The sequence below is a fragment of the Orbilia oligospora genome (assembly GCF_000225545.1).
Source record: "Orbilia oligospora ATCC 24927 unplaced genomic scaffold scaffold00110, whole genome shotgun sequence".
NCBI lineage: Eukaryota > Fungi > Ascomycota > Orbiliomycetes > Orbiliales > Orbiliaceae > Orbilia > Orbilia oligospora.
Genome location: NW_011645667.1, coordinates 420087 through 431255, shown reverse-complemented (window position 1 = coordinate 431255; position 11169 = coordinate 420087). Strand labels below are relative to the sequence as shown.

At 45.0% G+C, this 11169-nt stretch overlaps 3 protein-coding genes across 3 annotated transcripts; 2 read left to right on the top strand and 1 right to left on the bottom strand.

Annotated features, from left to right (window-relative positions):
- Nucleotides 1-385: 385 nt before the first annotated feature.
- Nucleotides 386-1807, top strand: AOL_s00110g120 (uncharacterized protein; the record flags this gene model as incomplete). Its single annotated transcript, XM_011126810.1, has 1 exon — nucleotides 386-1807. One exon carries the CDS (start codon nucleotides 386-388, stop codon nucleotides 1805-1807), a length of 1422 nt encoding a protein of 473 aa, XP_011125112.1.
- A 3011-nt stretch (nucleotides 1808-4818) lies between these two features.
- AOL_s00110g119 (uncharacterized protein) lies at nucleotides 4819-6278 on the bottom strand (the record flags this gene model as incomplete). The annotated part of the gene is made up of 2 exons (XM_011126809.1): nucleotides 4819-5993; nucleotides 6068-6278. 2 exons carry the CDS (start codon nucleotides 6276-6278, stop codon nucleotides 4819-4821), a joined length of 1386 nt encoding a protein of 461 aa, XP_011125111.1.
- A 1245-nt stretch (nucleotides 6279-7523) lies between these two features.
- Nucleotides 7524-8860, top strand: AOL_s00110g118 (uncharacterized protein; the record flags this gene model as incomplete). Its single annotated transcript, XM_011126808.1, has 3 exons — nucleotides 7524-7815; nucleotides 7884-8236; nucleotides 8738-8860. 3 exons carry the CDS (start codon nucleotides 7524-7526, stop codon nucleotides 8858-8860), a joined length of 768 nt encoding a protein of 255 aa, XP_011125110.1.
- Nucleotides 8861-11169: the final 2309 nt, after the last annotated feature.

The window sequence follows — 11169 nt, the reverse complement described above, 5'->3', positions numbered from 1 at the left end:
GCCTCGACATATTATACCTTCTCGCAGACGACAGTATTAGGAAGCTTGAGATGTAGTTTTGATCGACTATACAGCAAACTTGTTCTTAGTTCTGACGATCGATACTATTAAACCTACCTTTCCGTTGGATCACAATTATACTTCACCCAGTAGGTTGTCCTAGGTCTCACGAGATATATCTATCAAGTGCCTCTGTCATACTCGTATAGGCCGAATGGTATATATATTCTAACAGAGGACCTTATAACTGACTGTTCCTCAAGGCTTATGATAGCAAACCTATCTATTTTATCTTCTAATGTGCATTGAGATCGAGATCGATAAAGTCTCGACTGTATCCTCATCGACAACAGCTGTTGCAAGAAGAGTATCCACCAAACCCAAGATGTCCAACTCAGATTCGACTGGGAGGTCCTCCTACCGCTCTCCGGAGCAGAAAAAGGTATCTCCTCAACCCATCATAGTTGAGAGAGCTTCTTCGACCACTCGCAAGTCCAGGACCTCTATCTTGAAGAGAACACCCTCTCGCAGCCCCAAGGAGGACAAGACTGTTAAGTTCGCAGTGGATGACTATGACCGACCACTATCTCCAAGTGAGATGCATCACCACAAACAGTCCCCCAAGGTTGCCGGAGAACCACGCAAGGCCGATTTGAAAGACAACTTGTCTGGCTTCCCAACTAATGGATGTGGTCATGGAGATTTTACTTTATTCCCCTCACCACTTCCATCACCTCCGCAGTCACCTCTCTTCGTACCTCTTCCATCCAAGGCCGAAGAGGCACGTCTGAGGGCACGTCAACAAAAGTTGGAGGAAGAGATCGACGAGCTTACCCGTCGTGCAGTTGCTCGTGAGGCAAATCACCGGGAACAGTTGCGCCGCCGAGTTGTTGAGTTTGAGACCTCAACTCGAGAGGATCACAAGAGAAGCAGAGAGATCGATATCGAAGGCTCTTTCTCTCGCAGAGTGGCCGCTAGAAGAGAGCGTTCTCGATCTGAGGACGGCTCCATCGATCTCTCTTCTTCTCCTCGTCATAGCTCCCCTCGTCCTTCTAAAGAAACCAAGACTTTTAGTGCACGTTTTACTGGAGCCTTTTCTGCTTCTCATAATCCTGCCAGTTTCTTTCCTTCTCCTTTGCCTTCCCCAGCTGTATCACAAGTTCGCACAACTGTACACTTTGAGAATTCTTCTAGTCGACCCCTGTCTCGTCGACAAAGTCACTCCCCTACCCGCCGCACCCAGCAAATGTCATTAGTCCCCCGCGGTGAGTGTTATAGGCCGCGATCGCTCGATAGCATCCCGACGCCGCCCTCCGCACAAAGCTTTGTATCTGCCACCCTCCCCCCTGCTGCTTCTCTTTTGCCCCCTGCCCCTTCCGTTCCTACCTCTTCTTCTGTTTCTACCAGCCCCCGTGGTCGTTCTATTACTCCCACTGACAACCGTGCTCGTGGAAGGTCGCCATCACCCGCCGATTCCATCTGCGCGGTTGTCGGTGGTACGGATACCGAAGAGGAGCTGGTTCTTGCGTCCGATGTAGAGATGTCAGACAGCGAGGACGAGGAGGACAATACGTCCACGACCACTTCATCCGCACCTTGCCGCGATCGACGACAATGCGAGAGGTGCGGACTGTTTGGGCATGAGCTCGTGGAGTGCGAAACCCCAGCTCTAGACCTTTCTTTGAGAAGGAATAATAGGAAGAGAGAATGGGAGCCCGGTAGCCCCAGCTTGGAGGGTGAAGTTGAAGGACCTCCAGCGAAGGGCTTGAGGCACGTTAAATGGATGAGTTTCGGAAACCGAGCTTAAGATGGTTCGCCGCGCCAGTCTTCATGTTTTTTTTTATCTTTTTCTTTTTATTTGATCTCCTGGTTTGCAATGTCTTCTTTCTTCTTTGCTAACAAGTTAACTTTCTACTGCTTCAGGCTGCCCTTGATTCTTACCCTTTTTTTGATACGTTCCCCCAGTTACTAGTTACTCGTTATGCCTTCAAACATGCATGTTACACTCGTTCCACCTGCCTTAATATCCCCATACATTCAACATTTTGCAACATATCACTGCGTTGTTTTCGATTCTACATTCGCTGAAAGCACTGTCATCTTCATGCATGTCACCCGATCTCGTTGCTATATTTCCCAGTCTTTTTTTTTACTTACTTTATCCCGGAGCAAGTAGTCAGTTTCCAGTTTCAAGCCTTCCTACCCCTTTTCAATTTCTGCACCTCGTTTTTTGTTAGTCTTAATTTTTTTTTTTTTGGTCTTCACATCACATCAGGATTGTCATTTTTTGGGATGAGACGCCGGATTATCCGGCAGATTAACGTTCCCTACCCTTATTTCCTTTGTCTATTTATTTTTAGTGTTTCTTATGCCCCGGCGTCCGGCGTTGGTCATTTCTGTTCTTCAGCTGGATTCGAGGAAATCATGGTCTTCCAACGGAGTCAGGTGTACAAGGGCGTTCCATGGCGTATAAAGGCGAAATCGGGCGTTCATATCATTTCTTTCATCCCCTTGTTTTCTGTTTCTTCACGCTTATGTTCTATTGCACCTCGTTTGCCTTGTATTTTTCAATTCAAACAGTATACCACTGGTGGCATTTATCTTCACACACTTTCTGTTTTCATTCGATATCCCCCTCAAAGTCATGTATACCCGGAGTTCCTTTTTTTTATTAGACAATGATGTACCTTTTCCTACCATTATTCACATATTCCTTTTAATCCTAGCTTCGGTAGTTTATGACTAACTATCCTGTAATTTTTTTTATTACTTTCCTAAGTACAAATTTGTTCTTCAACTTTCTTCCTTTCTAGTTTTCTAGGGCATTTCCACCGGGTTAGACAAAGCTTCAAACGAATGTAATAAGATGACTTCCTGTATATCCTATTTCCCCCCCATTCATTCCTTTATTTCCCTTTATTCCCTTTATTCCCTCCTATTCTACTTAAAAATTACCAAAAAATCATGTAATATCTTACCCCCCAAACTATTCACCGTATTCTCTTCCTCCCCCTCCTGTAACCTACTTCAAAAATTCAACTTTCTCTCTCCCTCCCTACCTAAAATTCCAACAACTTCAACACAGCTCCCTCAGACGAGGAGTCAAAAGTGTAGTTTTCGTCGTCGTGATCGCTCGATTCTAGATCCGGTGATATTCTGCAGGTAACCTCGTGATTTACAGGTGCATATTTAGACGTCCCCACCACCACCAGTGTACCCCGGACCCATGTAGATGTCTAGGATGTTTTCGGAACGAAACGGCTAAAGAGAGTGCTTGGTAGGCTGCGATGAGATGAGCTTATATTTACTATTATATTAATTTGGAAGAGAGAGGTGTGTTTGGTATAATCCGGAAACCGGTTTTGGAGACGAGATAGAAGTCTGACTAGGGGGGGATTCGACAGGTGTGGCGGTGGAGTCGGTAGATTTAAAGGCTTGATTTTTGAGCTCAGGCCGTGGTGATAAGCCTTTCGGATCACGGCTGATAAAAGTTAAGTTATAATAATATAAGTAACTTTCAAGGATTTAGATAACATGGTCTATTTGACAAATAATCCAAAGGTTTCCGGCTCTAGTAAGTAAGTATGTACTTACTAATCTACAAGCGCTATAGAAAGTTACTTCATACTGAAGTTTTTCTCTCTGTCTTGTATATATTAATTAACAAGATATCCCGCTTACTCTGCATAGCCGCTCGAGAGATATCACAAATGCGAGATTCTCTCGCATTTAGTGCTTTGGAATCGAAAGCCACATATGCAAGCTCTGGATGGATAAGGGATATGAGATCATGATATTAAGCATGTGAACAGCTGCGTTTTGATAGGAGCGCTCTGACAGGGTTGGCGAAAAAGTATAGTATGCAAGTTGCAGGATTAGGATTAATTACTTGTTCTAGCAGCTCGGTGGCTTTCTTCATAGCAAAGTTGGTACCACGTTCGGGGACGAGGGTCAACCCCTTGCATAGGCTGCAGATGCATACTAGTCTGGTGGTCACTCCGGATGCATACCGGGCTTGAAGAGTTCTAGTTAGTTATAGTGGAGGTAGCAACTTATAACTTAAGTAATCATACTAAATTAGCAGTCAGGAACCACAGTTCGAATCCTTTGAGAGTCCAAGTGGGTCGATGACGAGAGGTGTTTAACGTTTATCTCGACGACTGAGAGAAATCATGATCCTCTGCTTCAGTTTTTGAAGCTTCGTGATATACTCACCTGCCTTTGCGTTGTCGAGTGTTCATCTTCAACAACACAATCATCCCACAAGGTCATGATGGTCTGCTGACTATTCCGACTGGGTATGCTTCTTTGATATCCCAGTTTTAAATTCTAAGAGCGAAGGAAAGTCGTATGTGCCTTGCATATTTCCGCTTTCGCGAAGGATTTTGTATGTGGTTGTTCAGCTGATGTTTCGTCTGATATGTTCGGGTTCCTGAATGACTTGCCATGGAGGTGGGCCTGGGTTTTGACTCATGCTAAGCTATGGGGCTGATAGTTCTTGAGATCATGATCATTATAAGATTCAAATAGGTTCGAAAGTATTGAAGTGTGATGTAATAGATCATTTTGTGGCTATGAGTATTACAGTAGTTACATCAAGCCTAGGATGAATAACCCCTCGTGAAGGCTGTCTGTGACCATTTCATAGGGCTGAACCTTTAGACTTTAGTTTTGTAATGTACCAGTACTTGGACTTATAATTAAATTAATCTTGAAGTCTTAAATCAATTCGTGACCGCTTTGGTAATGTAATATACATGATTCGTAGCTGAGAAGTAGGACTCGCTATGCCGCTGACCTCTCATCTTGAGGTTGAATTTACAACCGGGCACCCTTGCCTGCTGAAGAATGCATGTATGGGCTGTCTTTACTCCTGCTCACAACCTTTCTAGCATCCTCTGCTGTAATCGGTCTCGCCTCGATTGCAGGGTTGTATCCAATATGGTTCTTCCAGCCTCCAGCGCCACTTCCATCGCTCTTAAGTCCCTCCTTGCCGTCTCCCCTCCTCAAAACACTAACGACGCAGGCGCCACCGAGTCCAAGGTTTTGGGCAATTGCAAACTCTACGCCCTTTCCGTCGCCACCGTAGAGACGGTTTGTAGCCCAGCCTCGCAAATGCCATACGAGCTCGGCGGCTTGCGCAATTCCTGTTGCACCGAGAGGATGGCCCTTTGAAATTAAGCCACCGGATGGGTTAACGACGCATTGACCGCCATATGTGATACCACCCCGTCTAACTAGCTCGTGGGCCTTTCCATGGTCGGATAGACCAAGGGCATCAATAACTACCATCTCATTTGCTGAGAAGCAGTCATGGACTTCGATAATCTTCGCCTTCTTTGGATCCGTGACACCGGCCTCTTTGTAGGCGATCTGTGAAGCTTTAACGGTCATCTCTGAACCGACCAGCGATATTGAAGAGTTTGAGAACAAATCTGGAGAGTCTGTAGTAAGTGACTGGCCGGCAATAAGAATAGCACGGTCTGCAAGTTCTGGATGTGCCTTCATAAATGTCTCGTTAACCATAACTGCTGCTGCTGCACCATCTGAAGTAGGACAGCACTGCAATTTAGTCAACGGATCGTGAATCTTCGGGCTACCCATAACTTGTTCAAGAGTATAAACATCTTGGAACTGGCTGTACGGGTTATTCACACTGTGTGCATGATTAACTCGGGCAATTTCTCCAAAATCTTCTGGCTTGGCACCGAATTTCTCCATATATTCCCTCCCTGCGTTTCCGAACAATTGTGCTGCTCCGGGGGCCTTGGGAGAGGCACCACGGGTTTCATGCATCTTCCACATTGTCTTATCCAGCGGATTTGTGCGATCGTCGAATTTGGAAGAGAGGGAACCTGGTTGCATTTTTTCGAAACCGACTACTAAGGTACAGTTTACTGCGCCGTGCTGTAGCCATTGACGGGCCATAAAAAGGCCCGACGAGCCTGTAGAGCAGTTGTTGTTGACATTGAGAATGGGAATTTGTGTCATCCCTGTTTTCCCATATGTATTAGCACCGCTGATATCCATCGCTGAGTGCGAAAAATAGATAAATCCATGAACATACCGAATTGATAGAAGACACGCTGACCGCAAGTGCTGTCGCCGTAAACGTAGCAAGCAACGCCCTGCTCGACGTCGTCGTAGTTGATGCCGGCATCAACCATAGCCTTTACACCAGCCTCGAAGCCCATTTCTGGGTAGTCTACCAGACCGCGTGGCTTGATGAACTTTGTCATCCCAACGCCGATGATGTAGACATTTTGCTTGGTCGCCATTTTGACTAATATAATATATACTACGCTGAAAAAAGAAGAAGAAGCTATATGTATGGTTTAGATAGAGTCCAACGAAGCAGTTTTGCCAAAGAGATATCAAACATTGTAGAAAAGTTTCAAGGTGGAGGGAGGCAAAGATATAAAATATTCCCCAGACCTCAGGTCTCGGCTACGGACCTTCCGCTTGCTGAGAACCGACGTGATAATGCAGCTAAATGCGACAGGGCAAGGAGCGTATGCTTGTGATTTAGTTTCCAGCCGCGGCATCTACGCCCGACCTTCCTTGGAGGTGTCGCCTTCCCCAACATTCATTCGAGAACTGGCCGCGGCCTATTTTCAAGGTTTCTCCCCACATTCTCCACAGTTTGGTGCTTTGTGGACAACACTTTGGCTTTAGCAGTTTGAGACATTGGCATTGATATCAGCGAGCTAAATACGAAAATACGAATCGACATAGGATAGTGATATGTTAGGTGGATTTGCACTTCAGGTAAAACCCACGCGGTCAAAGTTCACTTGAATAAAAGTTATATCAAATGTCGTTGTATTTTAAATGCGTGTGTAACGTTATTCAATTCTATCTCGTGGCCGCATGGGAATACAGAGTTGGAAGACCGGCTCTACCCAGAACGTTAAACTCAAGTCGAGATTCGAATTAATATTAATAAGGTATTCACGATTGACATGCGATTCTTAAAAAATGCTAATAAGGATACCAACCTCAACTCGATTTTGAGCCGGATCAATACTAGTAACGCTATCATCCAAACTCGGAAGCAGCTCTTTCCGAGCCCCATATCTCCGCTCTATCGGCTGCTGAGTCTGAAAATCGTGAAGATCTGCTAACATGTCTGTTGGAAACTTCGACCACAACGCATTTTTGAGACCATTTCTCCGAAAGTTATACGCTATAGACGTCCGAAGAACGAAGTTTTTATCCGTTTCAAGAAAATGTGATTCACGAGATATTTCGTAGAAAGATGTATTTATCTCACTCTATACAAGATAGATATTCGCGATGATGTACAATCTGAGCTATGTTAATCACCCTCAGCACTCCGCTTGAATAAAAGCACATCCCCGTAGCAGGAGACCCACGAAAGGATATTCACCCAGTTACATCCTCCTAGATCAGAAGATAGTACCTACACATCATTCGAAGATCGCGTCCCATCTTACCACGGATAAACTCTTTTTTTCAAAACATTATAATTTCCTAGTTTCGTTTAATTCTGAATTTATATCATGTCTGCCATGACCATGGAAGCGGAGCTTAAGCGAATCCGTGAGCTCTACGATCCTCGAAGAGATTCCACGGATATATTCGCGAAACAATATATGATACCTACGCATAATAATGATTATGAAGATATTATTGTTGACCCCAGTGGAGTATACGGGAACATGTCAAACACGGTACCTCCATACTCCCTAGAAACCCCTGTGGAACCTACGGAGTTGTACACCAACCCGACGAGTAGGCAATTTGGATATGGCCATGCTATTCAATATTCAGAAGAAGAGAGAATGCTGCATTGTATGTTTTACCCTTTTATCCCTTCACTATGATCCGAAACTGACTAATTACCTAACTTACGTTATTAGTTGATCCTAGTTACCGTCCCCACCGTCGGCTCATCCGCACCGGCCAGGCCGCAACTATTATTTTTGGAATTGTTTTCGTCCTCTCATCTGTTGCTTTTTCGATTACGATTGTGGGAAAGCCATATATAAGCTATCCCGCGAAAATTATTCAGACTGTCTTGGTAGCCATTGGGGTTGTGATGTATTTGCTTCGGGCGTTGGTAAATTGGCGCGTAAGGGAGGCTCTTGGTAGGGTATTAGGGAAAGGCAGTAGCTGGGGCTGTGAGAAACATGTGCAATGTTCCGAGCAAAGGTATCGGCTTTATGGGGATAGAAGATTGGAGATTGCGTTTGGGAGTTTAGTGATCTTTATGGTGGGTTCTTGCGCCATTTGCTGGTTTGTGAAGCTCTAAATAGAAACTAGCGGTGTTTCTTCCCTGATACTAGCCTTCATGCGATATAGTTTACCCCCTTGGGTTTCTCGAGAGTCTGATATTTGTATTTTACGATACTATAAAATGTTTCCTTGGTTAGCACTGTTAATTAACCTAAACTAAAACGAGGCGTTTAACATCCCCCGGCGAGATTCGACCTTTGTATACCCAATATAGACAAATTATAAGCACAACTAGGGGACCCTATAAATCACCTTCGTTTTTTAAAGACCTTGGATATAATGGTATCCTTGCGTCGCGATATTGACATGATGAATTAAGTACAGCCTGGCTAGGACCCGACCGGTTCGCGAATTCGAATTCGACTAAAGAGATGATTTGCATATTTGTAAACCTGGTCGAGGGAATCCTAATCACCTAGACAAGTTGGCCGAAAATTTAGACATCATAATAGATAGATATAGGTTAATTGAATTATAGTTTCGAGAGGCGGTATTCCTAACAGATGCAATTTTATTAGCTATCCAGAGCGTCGCTGAAGACCTCGGTGGCCAGCTTAAAGCAGAGATCCAACAACAACACACAATTTCAATCCAGCAGTGATCGAAGTTAACCAGTTCCTCCTATATGCAAATATCAAGAGTCCTTTGGTCCTGTCATAAATGCTGTCTTTGGATCCAAGTAAAAATATGCTAGCCGAACTTACTTTTGAGAAGAAAAAACCGAATCGATGGTGTGATGAAGAAAACGAGGACAAGAGATCTTGGTAAAACTCAAGGAGCCTATGCTCAGCTAGTGAGGGGCGGTAATTGTTCTATCGGACCAGTTTTAGCTCCAACCCCCGTCTGCCGGACCTTCGAGGTGGCCCGAGATCGGTTTTCAAAACTGTCATCCCAAAACCTGTCCTTTGGTATCCATCAGGAAGGCCTAGGCCCCTGAACTTTCCTTTTCGTATGCAGATGGTAAAATATCGGCCGTCTAAGCTGTAGCTTAGGCTGTCTGCTGCTTTTCAACAAAAGGTATCATTCAGGCAAGGTTGTATCGAGTCATGCCGCTAAACTTCGATCTAAAGAACCAACTATAGGGTCTAGACTTAAGAGGAGACATTATTCCACCGATCCCTTGCCTGCATCAGCTCAAGTTACTCACCAAAAGGTAGCTCAGCATATTTACATGAGCTCCGTAAGGCCTTATCGCTCGAGTAGTAAAGCAAGGTTCTGGTGGTCATTCGTATATGCAAGTTCTTCCATAAGCACCCTTGTAGATGCGGGAACGAATCCGAGCTCGCGACCAGTAGCAAAAGACTCAACCTGCAAATGCAAAATGCGGCCTCAACATTCCAAGACAAATTTCCCACACATGATTCTCACACATCCAGCTAGCCGTTTGGAGGAAACTTTCTATAGGACCAGAAAAAAACAAATGCATTACATACACCGTTGGATAAGGGACGGCTCAGTGGGACTAGCGTACCGTTCTCACGAAGGAAACAAATAGAGACACGGCTAGAGCGGCAGGAATGGGAACGTAAAGGGGAAAGCTGAAAAGCAAGACATGCGTCGGCCGACTCGACAAATAACGAAGATACTGCCGCTTGGGACCCTCTTTGACTCACCTTATGGGAAAGACATTGATTCGGGCTAACTGCAGCCGGATGAGCGCGATACTCGATGTATATTTACGGAACTCAGTGAAAACATGTGTGAGCTCGACTCGACTTCCGACGAAACATACGTAGGTATGAGGTACCCTCCCCCCCCGCAAGGGAAGCTAGGATGAGGAGGCGTCCACGTTCCTCCCTAAAGGCTGCAGCCGTGTCACTAGAGGCCCCGAAATTGACCAATAAATCAAGGACTTGGGTCTATTGAGGCATATTCGCTCTCCCGGGAACTATGCAGTATATGGTTATTGTCATCTGCAGAGAGTAAACTTTCCATATTACCCCCTTGTGCTCTGCAGGGAACTAGAACTTTATAGATTCAAGAATAAGCGTTTGAGCTTACCCATTTCTAGGATTTTCAAGCGAATAAGCATGCCGTGATAACAAGAGGAGAATTTCTCCTGCCGGTTGGATGTGTAACTATCACCAAATACTTTACTTCCTCGGAATATAGCAAGCTTGTGAAAGAAAATATTAGCATTTAATTCTAGCATACCGACAGATAGTGAGCCAATAGCGTTCCGATGGTCCATTGGAAAAGCAGCTGAACGGCAAGAACCACCAAGGATCGATGATTTAGCGCCTCTCGTGATAGATCGGGAAGCGAGGGTGTATGCAAGAGGTTCGAACATATCTTGGCTATTAGTATTATTGATCAACAGGTTATGGTTCAAAAAGCCAAAATAACAAGCTAGTAGTTTCCCAAACCTTGTACGACGCATTATTACTCGCACCATTACCATCCATTCTTCAAGGTATGGGGCTCTTACGAAATAAACTTATCAGGCCCCTGGAAATGGTTGGCTGAGAGGCTTCGGGGCACAATCTCGATCTGGACTTTCACCATTCCGGTATATAGTGGGGATCCAATTGGAACAAGAAGGCGTAAGAATGTCGGAAATTTTCCAGGGCTATTTCCGCGAGCTTAACCCAAAATCTCGCACCATGGCTCCACGATAAGGGCATATGGAGTCAATGGCTTGCTTACCTAGACATTAGATCAAGATCTGCGGGATTGATCGGTAATCTTGAACTTGCATCCGACGCAATGAGAGGTCACGGAACTCGTATGCAGGTCTCCTTTTCGGGTACTAAAGAGTGGATTTGGGAAGGTTTCTTCGTGTTCTATAACATCATTATAATGCATGGTTACTTTTTTGTGGCCTTAGTGCAGCGACGGATTCATGGATTCGCTTCGACCCATTGGCTGCCACGATATCAGGCTACCCAAGCCCCTGGGCCGCTGGGTATA